The following is a 15,753-nucleotide window of genomic DNA, read 5'->3' as shown; positions in this document are numbered from 1 at the left end:
CATGTCAGTTCAGACCTTTCCTTCCACCCAGGCAATTTCCAGAATCTGTGCAATGTAAATACTGTGAGGTATAAGGACTCTCAAGAACATTCCCTGTCCTACTTCCAGATATGAGGAAGTACATATTTTTAGGATTATTCAAACAGGACATGCCTAAGAATAAAATGTTTGGTGTTTTTCAATTTCCTCTGATGATACTAGGGAAAAGTGGTCTAAATGAAATTACTATAAGGTGGGTGCACAACTGGTTGAAAGACCATACTCAAAGGGTAGTTATCAGTGGTTCACTGTCAAACTGGGAGGGTACCTAGTAGGATCCCACATGGGTCAGTCCTGGATCCAGTACTATTCAATATTTTCATGAATGACTTGGATAATGGAGTGAAGAGAGGGCTTATAACGTCTGCAGATGACACCAAGCTGGAAGGGATTGCAAGCACTTTGGAGGACAGGATTAGAATTTAAAATGATCTTGGCAAATTGGATAATTGGTCTGAAATCGACAAGATAAAATTCAATAAAGACAAGTGCAAAGTACTTCACTTAGGAATCTTACAAAATGGGGACTATGTAGCTAGGTGGTGGTACTACTGCTGAAAAAGATCGGGGGTTATAGTGGATCACAAATTGAAACTTCTTCAAACATGTTAAGAATAGTTATAAAGAGGACTGTGATCAATTGTTCTCCATGTCCACTGAAGGTAGGACAAAAGTAGTGCGTTTAAACCACAGCAAAGGAGATTTAAGTTAGATATTAGGAAAAAACTTTATAACTATAGTCTTCCAAAGGAGGTTGTGGAACCCCCATCACTGGAGGCTTTTGAGAACAGTTTGGACAGAAAACTGTAAGGGATGGTCTAGGTTTACTTGGCTTCAATGCAGGGTGCTGGACTTGATAACTTCTCAAAGTCCCTTAGTCTTCATTTCTATAGTTCTATATATTGTTTTTGCATGTCTTCAATTATCTGTTTTTGTTTGTCATAGGGATTTATTTTCTGACTATAATTTAGGTCTGCACTGTGGAGCAGTGAGCTGTTTAAATATATCATTTTAGGATCATGTTCCTGGATGTGAGTTATATACACAGCCAAGATTTATTTGCATATATGAATAGTGCAGCTGATCCCTTTTGTAACTTTGCAAGGCATATATTAAGACATGTATTAATGTGGACCTTCCTCCGCTCCCCTGTAAATCTCAATTCCACAGTATAACCTGGTTGAATAAGAAAGTAATTTTAGTAGAGTATTAAGTAGGCAAAATGAAAATGAACTCATTTCAGTGTGATTGGTTCAGCTATTAGTTAGTCATCCCATTTTGTATCTGTGCAATTCACTGCATCTCCTGGTATGTAGGATTTTACATTTATTATAATCAAATCTCTTATTGATGCCTGTAGCCCCCACAGCTCTATTATTAATTATGATTATTAATACAGTATTAACAATATGTTCTGTGCTTCACAGACAGATATGAAGACTATCAGTGTATTGATCCATCTATTTACCTGTATATCCCGCATCACCATAATAACAAAGCACCTGTCCTGAAAAATTTACTTTATGCAGAGATATAAACAAAGTAGGTGTAACCAAAACCAGTGCAACTGAATGGTGAAGTTAAGAATGTATGTTGTTAATTCCATTTTTTGTGTGACTTTTTTTTTGCATAATATATATATTTTTTTATTGTAGATTAAAGGGGATGGATGGTGAAGCTCATATCACTCTGCAGTTTGGTTCTGTGTTGTGGGTTTATTAGCTCTCCTGTTTAGATGTCATCTGCAAATATGATCACAATTGAATTCATACCAAAGACACACCCAATGAAGACATGGAGTGGATGTTTAAGGTGCTTGTTCTTGTGTAGTATTTTTTGGATGGGGGGAGGAGTTAGTTTGTCTAAAAAGCCTTTGGAAACCCTTACAGACAGAGGCTTATATTTTTATTTGTATTTTTTTTAAGGGAGTGGGTTCTAAATACGTGAGTGCACAGTAGTTTATTTCAAAACAGAGATGCCAGCAATAGCGAGCTGTCCCCCTTTTCCCTGTGTCTCCCTGGTGCTGACCCACAGTGACTCTCCAGCCACATCAACGGGGCTGCACGTGGAAGGCAAATGCCACACTTGCCAGAGGCTTGCAGGGGCCCGTGAAGCCGGGCGCCTGCCCCGATGTTTGTTTGGGTCTCGCACAGAGACCTGGGGGGGATTTAACCAGGGCCATGGGGTGGCTAATGCGCAAGAGCCCCTGGCTGCGGGGGTTGGGGGAGAGACGGAGAGCCTTGGAAGCCACAGCTGGAAACCACCCAGCTTTCAAGGGCTTGGGGCGGGGCTAGGGCTGCCCAACTCCCGTGCATGGGTTTCTTGTTGACTCAGAGCCGGCCCTGCACAGCAGCTGGTGGAGCTGAGCCAGGTAAGTGACCTCGGAGGATGAGCAAACTATGAGCTGTGCCCCGCGGGGAGAGGCAGGAGCAATAGCTGGGCACTGCAGGGAAGGGCTGCTGCTTTCTGGGAGTAGAGAGTGAGGGTAAGGGGGATCTGCCTAGGGCGGGCCATGACTCAAGCTGTTCAGGGGTGGCCGAACCTTTAAATTGTGCCACCCCCCCACTATCAAGAGTTACACATCATCTCTGCATAAAGAATGCTAGGTTATGCTATCAAGAATTTCCAGACTTCCATATGTTTAATCTCTGTAACAGAAATAGCTCTATAGACCATCTGAAATTGGTCCTTGGACAGCATTGTGAGACATTGCATCAGAGACCTGGCTTGGAAAAGAACAAGATTCTAGATTCAGAAACAGCACTAGACATAATAGAGATTAGTCAGTGCTGCAGAAACAAGGGCCATATTACTGTGAAATAGATAATGCCTTAATAGAAAAATCGTCAGTAGTGTTAACTTGTACAGTAATATGTAGTGGAATACCAATATATGATCATAGTGACTGATCACTCGAACAAAATTACCCATTCTAAACAACAACAACAACATTTTGGGGATAGCTAGAGTAGTTTGACTTTGCATTAGGCTGGACAGTCGACATTCTTTTCACTAGGGATAGGAGTAATTGTGCCAGCTTTCTGAAGGGGGCCAACTCATGATTTTGATTTACAATGTAAGGAAAATACTCTTAATATTAAGTTTTGTCATAGTCATAGGAAAACCAGTGTCCTGATGACTGTGATCCTGAGTGTCCATTGAACAGCAAAGCAAAAGCTTTATTTTTTACCATGTATTTTTTTTCACAGATTCGTAGGCAATGAGGCTAGGAAAGACCATTCAGTTGAACGACTTGAATGTGGCAGAACTACCTTTTGATGAATGTGGGAGTGCTTGTTAATATATATTTGTCTATATCCCAAAATGTATTATAGGATTTCTGAGATGACCAGTTGGAATGTCAGGAGGAGCATTGTTTCAACACACTCCCCCCTCCATCTATAATCATAAGACCAGTGATTGCATGCTATTAGGGCTGAATTGGTCTAACTGCCAAACAATGGAGCAACCATCACAAGGGCATTCTCTTAGATGGCCTGGCAGATAGAGTGGGTGTCAAGGCTGTATTCCCACTTTGAACTTTAGGGTACAAATGTGGGGGCCTGCATGAAAACTTCTAAGCTTAACTACCAGCTTAGCTCTGGTCCGCTGCCACCATCTTAAAGCTAATTCCTTTCCCTGGGAAGCCTTGAGAAACCTTTCACCAATTCCCTGGTGAATACAGATCCAAACCCCTTGGATCTTAAAACAAGGAGAAATTAACCATTCCCCTCCTTCCTCCCACCAACTCCTGGTGAATACAGATCCAACCCCCTTGGATCTAAAAACAAGGAAAAATCAATCAGGTTCTTTAAAAGAAGGCTTTTAATTAAAGAAAAAGGTAAAAATCATCTCTGTAAAATCAGTATGGAAAATAACTTTACAGGGTAATCAAACTTAAAGAGCTCAGAGGACCTCCCTCTAGCCTCAGGTTCAAAGTATAGCAAACAAAGATAAACACTCTAGTAAAAGGTACATTTACAAGTTGAGAAAAACAAAGTAAAACTAAGACGCCTTGCCTGGCTTTTTACTTACAAGTTTGAAATATGAGAGACTTGTTTAGAAAGATGGGGAGAACCTGGATTGATGTCTGGTCCCTCTCAGTCCCAAGAGCGAACGAACTCCCAAACAAAAAGCACAAACAAAAGCCTTCCCCCTCCCCTCCCCCCAAGATTTGAAAGTATCTTGTCCCCTTATTGGTCCTTTGGGTCAGATGCCAGCCAGGTTACCTGAGCTTCTTAACCCTTTACAGGGAAAAGGATTTTGGAGTCTCTGGCCAGGAGGGATTTTATAGTACTGTACACAGGACAGCTGTTACCCTTCCCTTTATAGTTATGACAGTGGGGAAAAAACAATCTGAAGTAAAAGCAAGACTTCATAGCTAGGCCTTGGAATGAAAGCCATTGAGAAATCTGAAAGAGACAAGTTGGGCGAGGTAATATCTATTACTGAACCAAAATCTGTTGGTGAGAGAGACAAGAAGTTGGTCCAATAAAAGATATTACCTCACCCACATCTCTCTATTGTCCTGGGACCAACAGAACTACAACAACATTGCATATTTTGAGAAATATAATTGCGCTCAGGCACACACAAGGATGAGAAAGAGGAGTTTTCATGAAAGGGGGTGTCAGGGACCAGAGGCAGACTGTCATGTCCATAGATGGACTGGAGAAGGAAGTCGAGCCACAGTCAATAACCTGGGTCCAGAGCTGAAGGGGTGGGGTCAAGCCATAGTCTGGAACCAGGACCTGAGACCCAAGGTCAAGCCACAGAAAATAGTCAGGAACCACAGGGGCAGGCTGAGCAATCTGCTTGTAGATATCCACATTTCCATGGCAGGTCCATAGCTGTGCTTGCACAGCCTCTTCTCCCCACAGGCCCAAGAGATCCAATATCTCTTGTCTACTCCAGGCTGGAGTGTGTCTGGAGCATGTAGCTGGCATGGTCAGCTGGGCAGTTGCACACAACAATGGAGAGCTGCTAGACAGGAAATCAGGAAAAGGAATTTACAAAATTTGTGGGTGTTTAAAGGAGAGGGGTGGCTTCCAGTCTCCATAATCCCTGGGCAGTAGAGTTCACAATGGTGACCACAGCAGTCAGCGTTGGGTATTGTGGGACAGCTGCTGGATGACTGTTAGGGTTGGCACAGGTAACACAGTGTCTACATATCTGCAGTGTTGATCTCCGTACCTTGACCTTGGCCCAATGCTGCTTGGGGAGGTGATATTACTATGTTGGCAAATAGGCCACTTACAGCAGTGGAAGACAAATTTAAGTGTGGACACAAGCACAACTAGATACTTAAGATCTTGTACTTAGCACACTTGAATACAGAGGCGTAAGTTGCTTTCTATTAGCTTTCCACATTTTGATGCTAGGAGCAGTCATGAATTTATCTGGTCCTCAGTACAAGTTGAGCTGACAGGAGCAGTTGATGAAGAGCTAGCAATGCTAGCTTTCTGCAAATCAGTGATTCCCTTATATAAGGATAATCCCTAGCAGGCTTTTAAAGACAATTTTCTATCCCTTTTTGCATTGCTGTAAGAGGGCTGAGGACCTGGCCCATTATGAACAGAGGGAGTTGCTAAAATGCCAGAAGCAAAATGATGTGAAAACTGGATTATTTTCTTTTATAAGGTGCAAGGGTGCTGGAACTGGAGGAGCCATGGTCCTCCCACTTTTTGAAAGCGGACAGGGCTGGCCCGTCCACTTTTTGCCATGAGCCATCCTGCCTACCCAGCCAGGCCGGCACCTGGAGACCAGCCAGGGAGCCTGGGCAGCATGGGGCACTGCGGACCCTCCACCTGCCGGGGCTGAAGGGAGGGGAAGAGAGCAGCCCGTATCCCTGCCCCCAGGACCCCTCACACAGGGCAGGTGGATGGTCACATCATGGCTCCCCACAGCTGCCTGGCCACGCAGCGCAGCTGTTACCATGGACAGGCTGCGGCTCCGAGGCCCCATCCCCTGGCCAGAGCCAGGTTGGGGAAAGCTGTGCAGGAGCCACAAACCCTGAGCAGGGGGCCTGCTGAGCATGGACAAGGGCTGGGAGATGCTCTTGACCCCCCTACTCCAGGCAGGTGGAGGGTCCGTGGCTCCCAGCCTGCTCCGGCTTGGCCAGGGGTGGGGTCTTGGGTGGAAGGGGTGGGGTGGAGCCACGGAGGGGGCGGGGACCCACCCACTTTTAGGAAGGCTCTACCACCATTGCTCAGGTGATTCTTTTTGCATCAGTTAACAGGACAGTTTTGTCTGAGATTGTTATAAGTAAAAGATTAATGAAAGCAAACATCTTGACTATTTTTTTCCAGTTTTGTTCATTTTATGCACTTGGCAGTACTTTGAGTATGGTCTATTTTTCACTATTTCTCAGTAGTCAGTTTCACTTGTGTAGCCTTTTGGTCAATTTGTCCTGTTATTTGTGTGGGCATATCATACCGGAATGGGTGAGAAATACTTTTAAAAAATGAAAATGTGTGACTTGAAAACCACAAATGTCATTAGCAGGGCTCAGGAGCAGTTGGGAGTACCTGAAAGTAATTGTAACTCCACTTTCAGGAAATGGCTGGAGTTCAAGTAGGCAATGTCTCGTTAGTGGCAAGAGAAGTAGCCATTTAAAAAAAAATGCAGTACTAGAGTTCTATTTCTATTGACCAAGAAAAATCCTGAGAATAGGCTCTAAACCTTGAGAGGTTTCTAACAACAGAAGTCTATACAGGGGAAACAGTTGTAATTAAATGCAAAACAACTCCAAATATTTTCTTACGGTGTTGAGAATAGGCCCATTTCCATAGAAAATTTCATGACTTTTATGGAAAAAATAAGCATATTTTCTACATGAAATTAATATTCAACAAAGAATTACCCCTCCGCCATGTACAACCAATATGAGTGGCAGGGAGCCCACAACATTTTAGGAATCAAAATCCCATGAAACAAAATGTGAATTTCATGCAGCTGTACTTGACCCCCCAAAACAAGGAACTTTACAAACAGTCTACTGAAAATCTGGAGAACCATGGCAGCTCAGTGCTGGTCATAGCACATAGAAAAGGACAAAGAGAATGTGGCAGAAAATGGTCTCCCAGTTAAGGATTAAATGTTTTTCATTGTACTTATGTGTGTTGTCCCACTGAAGTTTTGGTGTCTTTAGACTGTGAGTAAAGCAAACAGGTGTTGTGTATTGCCGTGCTCCCAAGGTTTGTATCTGACTCCCATGAAAATCAAGGCAGTGCATTTCTTCCCAGTAAGTGAAACAGAAGGACTCACTCCCTGCTTACTTCCAACTGGCCATATTGAATGCTACTCTGTGTGTGACTGATCCTGATTTTTCAGTAGAAAATGTACTGCTGATGTATTTTAATACAATTATTTATTGCATGATATAATCTAATATACTGATTAGTATGAGGGACTAGTAGAATCTTTTGCTTCTGTATGGATGGCTAAATATGTCTCCCCAGTTTTGTTGATAGTAGCCTCTGAATAAAATTTGAGTTACTGTCAAAATTCTTATGTAGTTTAGGTGCCCAGATTGGAGTATTTTTTTTCTTTTTTTTTTTTTTTTTTTTTTAATCAGTGGCAGCTCAGGAACTATTTACTGCAGGATCATTTTGATAATCTTTAATCCTCAAGCGATAAAGGAAAAAATCACTAACTAGAATAGCTCACACCTCTGGCTGAAGAGTTGTTTAAAGCGTTCTTGATACAGTTTATGACATCTTGTCACCATTCAAAGCTTTTGAAGATTATTATCTAATATTTCCTTTCCTCCTGCTCCAGAGAGAGAGAAACCTTCCGTTGTTAATTTAGTAGGTATTGTACTGGGTTTTTCTGAATGTTGTTCTCACAACCATTTATGCAAATACATCCAACACCCTCTTCATATGCTTTTCCCCATTTAATTAGGGTCATCTATATTTCTTGCATGTTATAGTGTTGATTATCTATTTAGATTCTGAACACCTAATCTTTAGTCAATGACAGTTAGGCATCTTTGAAAAAACTCACTAGCCACATATCTGCATCCTGAGGTACCTAAATACCTTTAAAAGTATGGGCCCAACTTTGCTAGCCGTAGTGAAAAGTATCTGAGATTTCACACTTCCAAGGCTACAAATCTTCCAAAGCTACATCTGTTTAATTTACATCTTCAATCCCCCACCAATAAATAACCACATCACTAGCTTGGCTGGGGTTTTGAGAAGTCTGGGAAGAGAGAAAGCTACTCCTCTCAAATGCTCCTCCCACCTGTATTTTGGCCATAGTCCTGGTGCCAGAGTGTGGGGGTTTTCTACGCATCACTGACATCCAAGTGCCCTATGGTGAAGTTGAGAGGGACTCAGAGTATGGGTGAAACCTATTTCCCTACCCCCCTGTCCATGGATTGCTGATAATAAATAATTTAATAGATTCTGAGCTCCCCCAATAATTGAACGCTGAGAACTAACCTACACCTCAGTTAGTTAATTTGGGCTCCCTCCACTCAAACAAACACATGATTTCTGAGCCCTAAATCCTCTTCCTAATTAATGAGCCTGGGAGTTTCTGCCCCCTCCTATCTTCTAGTGAATTAATTTTGGGTTCCCCTACATTTATTAAATTCTGGCATCTTCCTGCCCTTCAGTTATTGGATTCTGGGCTTCCAACCCTCCCACCATTAATTAATGAATTTTTCCCCCTTCCTTCTTTGCGGAGCTTCTCTGGAGGCAACAGGTGTCACTAATTGAGATTAGTGGATACTTTTGACCGTAATCTCTATGTGCCTCAGCTCCCATTTGTAAAATAGGATAATGCCATCCCCTCACCTCACGGAGGTGCGGAAGTATTGTGAATATTAAATGAATTGTTTATGAAGTACTCAGATACAATGGTGATGAGTGCCATAAAAAAAAAACTGTGAGGAAATGAACAATTCTGTCTTCAGAGCAGTGTGCAGTACATAATATTTAGGGCCACATGTTGAACAATGAAGATAAAACAAAATATTGAATAGCTGTTTATTCGATGAGCACTGTCCATCCTGTGCCCTGAGGCAGGGGTCTTGTGGAATATATAGTATGTGATCATGTAATCTTTTGATCTCTGCATTCTGGGTATTGGGAGTAGGGGTTTTGTTGCTTTCATGAGACAAACTCCCTGCTCTCAGCTCTGGAGTCCAGACCCTCACAGCCCATAGCAACCCAAACAAGCAAGTATAGGGAAGGTCCTTTGTAGCCCTGGGCTGGAACATACTCAGCGTGAATAGAAATTTGTGAGAATTTAGCAGCTAAAATCCCTGAAGTCTCTACTGAGCATGTGCAAAGGGGAGTTTTTTCAAATGCTTATAAATTGGCCAAATTTGGGCAGATTTTCATGGGGACAGCAAAAGGCCCATTGGTGACATAGAGGTCATCCCCCTGCCAAATTTCTAGTCCCTGAATCTGAGTGCTAGAACTGTCCATAGGAAAGGTCTCCAGAATTTTGTTGTTATGGGTAAAACCCTTAGAATCTTTTTTATAAATAGCTGAACTGTTTTGACTGAAATTTTTCAGAACAATTCAGCATGAGGGAGACACCTGGCCTGCAAAATTTCAGCCCAAACAGTTAAAGTTTCACAAAGTTATGAGGAACTAATATCAGGGCCTTGTAATGGGAAGTACTATTTAATAGGCAGTACTAGTAGTACTCGTATTTTTCTGGGTATTTTTCTCCCATTTAGTGCTAATTGAAATTATCCATATGTCTTGAAGGATGAGGAAATAAATATTGCATTTTGTATACAATTAATTTTTTATGTTATGGCTAATTTCTTCTAGCTAAATTTTTCCTGGACCTTCTCAATACAGTTAAAGTTAGAATCATGACTTTCTAGTTCTGACAAGGACGGCACTGGAGCTGCCAATTTCACTTTAAAGATAAATGACACAGTGTCAATATGAAGGTGTATGGTATTAATTGGCACAATGAATTGGCTGCTTCCCTTGGCTAATAAGATACTGCTATTTCATAGAATCATAGAATCATAGAATATCAGGGTTGGAAGGGACCTCAGGAGGTCATCTAGTCCAACCCCCTGCTCAAAGCAGGACCAATCCCCAGACAGATTTTTGCCCCAGATCCCTAAATGGCCCCCTCAAGGATTGAACTCACAACCCTGGGTTTAGCAGGCCAATGCTCAAACCACTGAGCTATCCCTCCCCCCCTCGCCCCTATACCCAGGTCGGACGACCGATTTGCACGTCAGGACCGCTACGGACCTCCACCAGAGTTTCCAAAAAAGCCTACAGCACCCAGTATTCCCAGGAGGTCTCCCATCCAAGTACTAACCAGGCCCGACCCTGCTTAGCTTCTGAGATCAGACAAGATCGGGCGTGTTCAGGGTGGTATGGCCGTAGACATATTTCTTTAACAGTGACATACTTGCTACAAATTCTGCAACAGATTTGCTAATTTGTATATTCACACAAGTTTGTTGTATTATAGGGAGAGTGCAAAGCCAGTCTAAATGAAAAAGAATAGGTTAATACTTTTTTATGCACATTCTCATAAAATGAAAAAAAATAAGACCACACATTTTTGACAGAAGATAAATTCTGTAGACAATTCTACAGCTGTTAACTTGACTCACTTGTATATTGTTTCTCAGCTACAAGAAAATGAATTCAGATGGTGATCCGACAATGTGGTGATTGTAGTGAAAACTGAACATCTGGGGTGAGTGTTCTGTACTATTTATACACTGGTCTAAAATACGTTTCTCTTCACTTCAAGGTAACTGAGCTTCACAACATCAAAAACATAACCAGACTGCCTAGAGAGACAAAGAAGCATGCAGTGGCAATTATTTTTCATGATGAGACATCAAAGACATTTGCCTGTGAGTCAGGTAAGCAATTACTACCACATCTCCAGCTTCAGGAAATCAAACTGTGTACGAAACAATGACTCAGAAGATGGATTAAGATACAGGAATAAATAGTAAGCCTTATCTTAAAGGGAATGTGTTGTATTTTTTTAAAGTAAGCAATACTGGAAGTTTTGATTGTGTTTTGTTTACAGCGGTTTTGGTGCTGATTTTTTATTTGTCTTTGTCTGGGTTTTGTGCCCAGATGGTCCAGAGACTCTTGAGGTTTTCAGCTAAGCTTGTAGAACAAGTAACCATGCCTATGGGACATTATTAAGGGAAGCAGTGACATGGATTCTGGTTTTTGCAAAGTGTTGCTATAGGCATTTGCTAGGGGAGTGATGCTGTCATGCGAAAGAGAGAGGCAAAAAACAATTAAAATCTCAGGACACTTTAAAGCTGAACTTCAAGCAATTTGTGTATTGAAGAGTTACCTGACATGATGAATAAGTAAAGTTCTGAGTGTATATGGGTTTTGTGGTTCATAAAATTACCTATCATTACTGAGACACCAAATGCTTTATATTTTTAAAGTACACTAGCTTTCTTGTTTTGAAACCACACAAGTATGTGACTATACCCATTGGTACATTGCACTTAAAAAAAAAGTCTTTAAAGTTGCACATTTGTTATTAATTGATAACACACATTTGTTTAGAGATGTACTAGATTGTTTAAAGCTATACACTTCCTTAATTATTATTAAACAATATACAGTACCATGTGTGACGGGTTGGATCACAGAAACCCTCTTGGGAGCTGCCGCCCGATGTGTAAAGACTACCCCTGCTTCTGTTTTCCCTGCCAGCTCAGGACTCCAGCACCCTGTCTTGCTGAGCCAGCCACTCCTGTTTGGCTCCAGACACAGACCCAGGGTCTGAATCACTTGTCCCAAAGCTGCAAGTTTACCTGAAAACAGCTCACAATAGTGTGCTTGTCTTTAGCACTCAGATGCCCAACTCCCAATGGGGTCTAAACCCAGATAAATCCGTTTTACCCTGCATAAAGTTTATGCAGGGCAAACTCATAAATTGTTCGCCCTCTATAACACTGATAGAGAGATATGCACAGTTGTTTGCTCCCCCAGGTATTAATACATACTCTGAGTGAATTACTAAATAGAAAGTGATTTTATTAAATACAGACAGTAGGATTTAAGTGGTTCAAAGTAGTAACAGACAGAACAAAGTAAGTCACCAAGCAAAATAAAATAAAATGCGCAGATCTATGCCTAATCAAACTGAATACAGATAATTTCCTCACCAGTTCCAGAGTGCTCCCTTTTACAGGCTAAGCTCCTTTTAGCCTGGGTCCAGCTATCACTCACACCCCCTGCAGTTACTGTCCTTTGTTTCAGTCTCCTTCAAGTATCCTGGGGGGAGGGGGGTGGAGAGGCTCCTTCTTTAGCCAGCTGAAGACAAAATGGAGGGATCTCCCACAGGTTTAAGTAGACTCTCTCTTGTGGGTGGAGACCTCCCTCCTCTGCAAAGCCCAGCTCCAAGATGGAGTTTTGGAGTCACCTGGGCAAGTCACATGCCCCTGCATGACTCAGTCTTTGCATTGTCCACATGGCATCTTGCATGTCTCCAGGAAGACTTCTCATGTGGATTGGAGCATTCCAAGATGCATTGTTCCCTAAGCGTCTCCTGATCAGGTACTTAACCTGGCAAATTCCTTCCTAAAGAAGCTGACCAAATGCCTCACAAAGCTTACTTAGAAATCAGGCAAGCATACAGCCCATATTCTTAAGTTCGAGTAGAAAATGATATATACGTACAAATAGGATGAATAGATATAGTAGATCACAACCCTTACGGAGATATGTTACATGGCACAGGCAGCACAAAACATATTCCAGTTATGTCATACATACATTTATAAGCACCCCTCCCCATAAAGCCTTATGGGGTACACTGTCACACTCTCCCCCTGAACTTACTGCCAGAGACTTGGACACTGTCCATGGCGGAGGCAGTACCTGTAAAATTTCTGTTTGTTTCTGGTCACACTTCCTTTCAGTACCTTGAAACCATATGGTGTCACTCCTGGGGGTTCTAGCCCGTTTTGGGGTCCCTGGTCCCCAGATGCTTGCAAACAGGTAGGGATGTAGTATTGCTGACAGAATGCAGGCAGCAATACTCATTAACGTGGAGGTATCTTGGCATTTAGCCACCAATGCCATGAGGCGGTGTGCCTCAGTTTCCCCTTCTACACAGCAGCATAAGCCTGTTATGCTTTTGCTGCTTTTTACAGGTATGGGCTGTAAAGTAACACGCTGGTGGGGCTGTCCTGTCACCATCCCCAGCGTGTATAACAGCTTATTCCACAAATCAAATATGTTCCACATCTTTAAAGGGTTTACCACTAGTGTGGATTCTTTTGTTTTATCCCATAGGTGAATTAGCAAGAGACACAAGGTTAACAGCAAATCTACAGTGGACAGGCTTCGTTCACTCAATTTGACTTGTTTAGCACCCATTGCATTTTCCCAGTTCTCTGTGCCCTCTGGTAGACCCTCTGAGGCAGATTCCTCTGCCTCTTTGGGGAAGACTTCTAGTTCGGGCATGTGCTTGGGTCTTTGGCCAGGAAAGGGTGTACTACAACCATACTGGTCCTCGGCCCCTCCCTCTGGAGTTTCTCTGGGCTGGGCCCCACTCCCTTGTGAAGTTCCTCCCATGAAGAGTTTCCCCCCCCCCCGTCTTGGAGAGAGAGTTTTATCTCTTGCAAGTGTAGCAAGAACAGCAGCTTTCCCTGGGGTGCTCTGGACCCCTTTGGGCACCCCACTTCCTGTTTCCAATGGGTCAGCTGGATAGACCCCCTCATCCTGGAGACCTGAACCCCAGGTTTCCCTTAAAACCTGATCCACAGGAGAGGGGGCTGGCATTTCGAATGCAGACTTTTCACCCTCCTCCTGGGAAAGCCCCTCCCCACAAAAGGTGGGTGGACTCTCTGGCCCCCCCTGACCTTCCATCTGGGCTTCCCTCTTTGATCTCCCCTCTGGGTCCGACACTCTCGTGTCCCCTGAAAGGGAAGGTGATCCTGCCCCAGCTGTGGACTCACAGCTACCAGCTACAACAGACCTTTCACTGGCCAGCAAAATCCCTCCCCTTCCACTCGGGTTGGGCTGGCACTCAGCTATAGAGTCCTTGGGGCCTGTTCCCACCACAGCGGTCCCCAGGACCCCAACTTCCACCTTTGGGACACACGCCTCTGTGCACCCCAGGGCAGGCCCAGCCCCCTGCTGACCTGCAACTTCCTGGCAGTCAGCAGCTGTGGTGGCCTCCTTGCTACAAGGTGGTACATCCCCCTCCCCAGGGGAGATGATTACGGGACAGGAGCTGGCTTCATCCAGCTCCTCCCTCTGGAATTTCCCTTGAGCCCCAGGGCTACAGGAACTGGCCACAACCAGCCCTGCCCCCGAAGCTGCATCCTTTACTGCTGCAGAGGAACCTAAGAGACACTCTCCTATTCCCCCAGCAGTCCGTGTGACTTCACCCCCCCCCCCGGGGCTTTTAGCACAAGATTCCTTCTCACTGCTAACCAACCCTGGGACAGATTCTGCCACACTAAAGAAATCATTCCGCAGTAGAAACGGTGCAAAATTGTTTGCCACCGTTGCAACAGTCAGCTCAGCCTGCAAATCCCGAGTTTGCATGTGTACTTTAGCTAAAGGTGCAAGGACTTTGTAACCCCCGACCAGCTCTAATTCTGCCATTTTACCTGGCAACAGATCCTTCTCCTGGATTAGGTCCCTCCTGACCACAGAAATCTCAGCACCCGTGTCCCTTAATCCAAGAAGCATTTGACCATTCAATTTAACAGCATGCATATGCTCATTGCTTGGTTGTGTGGAAGCAAGCTTTACAAACCCTGTGTGGAAAGAGGCCACAGCCTGGCTCTGAGAAGCCGCAGCTTCACTCAGTAAGGGACACTTATTCCTCAGGTGCTCAGTGGACTTACAATGATAGCACCTCTTGGGCTCCTCTGCTTGCACAGGAAATTTGGGACGCGTACCAGGGGAATGGGGGGGGTGACCGCCCAGCCTCTTTTTTCCCAGACCCAGGGGTAAAACGGTTATTCTGCTTTCCCCCAACCTTATACCCTTCTGCCAGTGGTTTGTGTTTGATTGCAGCTTGTGCTTGCTCATAAGAGTCTGCATACCCAGCTAATTCACCCACTGCATTTACCTTTTTGTCCCACAAATACTGTTTTACCTCATCACTGCACATATTCAGGAAATGTTCCTGAGTAACTAGATCACACATCCCTTCAAAGCTGGTAATGCCTCTCCCCCGCACCCATTTATCTACCAAATCTCTCATTTCATTGGCATAAGCCACATTACTTAATCCAGCTCCCCTCTTAAGGCTCCTGAATTTAACCCTGTAGGTTTCAGGTGTAACCTGAAACTGTTTCAAAACCAGTTCCTTAAATTTACCATAGTTTGAAGCATCATCAATAGGCATCTTATTGAATATGTCCAGAGCTCTACCAGTCAATTTTGCTATCAATGTGGTCATCTTCTGATCTTCAGGGATGGCATGGAGGGTGCACAGTCTCTCAAAGGTGATGAAATATTCGGCGATATCGCTGGACTCGTCATACTGTGGACATAGCCGCTCCCATTTGTGGATTTTTGGGGAAGTGGAGCCAGCAGGGGGAGGGTTTCGTCTCTTCGACTCCATAACAGCCAGTTCATGTTTCCGGGCCTCCCTCTGGGCCTCCATAGCCCTCTCGTGGGCAGCTGCCTCTGCCTCCGCCGCCGCTCGCGCCCTCGCTGCCTCCACCTCCATAGCTCTCTTGTGGGCAGCCTCTTCCCTTGCATGTTCTGC

The 15,753-nt window shown here is 43.9% G+C and overlaps 1 protein-coding gene and 1 non-coding gene across 3 annotated transcripts in view; one reads left to right on the top strand and one right to left on the bottom strand.

Annotated features, from left to right (window-relative positions):
* Positions 1-15,753, top strand: part of DOK6 (docking protein 6) — a 409,224-nt gene that overhangs the window by 170,201 nt on the left and 223,270 nt on the right. For both annotated transcript variants that reach the window (XM_005281485.5, XM_005281486.5), the window contains exon 3: positions 10,789-10,903. In XM_005281485.5, the coding sequence (XP_005281542.1) occupies positions 10,789-10,903 (115 nt within the window). The remainder of the gene's footprint in view (positions 1-10,788; positions 10,904-15,753) is intronic.
* LOC135981967 (5S ribosomal RNA) lies at positions 10,296-10,414 on the bottom strand. Its single transcript, XR_010599186.1, has one exon. It is a non-coding gene; the product is annotated as a 5S ribosomal RNA (ribosomal RNA).

Source organism: Chrysemys picta, chromosome 2 (genome assembly GCF_011386835.1).
Source record: "Chrysemys picta bellii isolate R12L10 chromosome 2, ASM1138683v2, whole genome shotgun sequence".
In the NCBI taxonomy this organism is placed as follows: Eukaryota; Metazoa; Chordata; order Testudines; family Emydidae; genus Chrysemys; species Chrysemys picta.
Note: the sequence above shows the minus strand (reverse complement) of the source record. Positions and strands in the feature narration are given on the sequence as shown.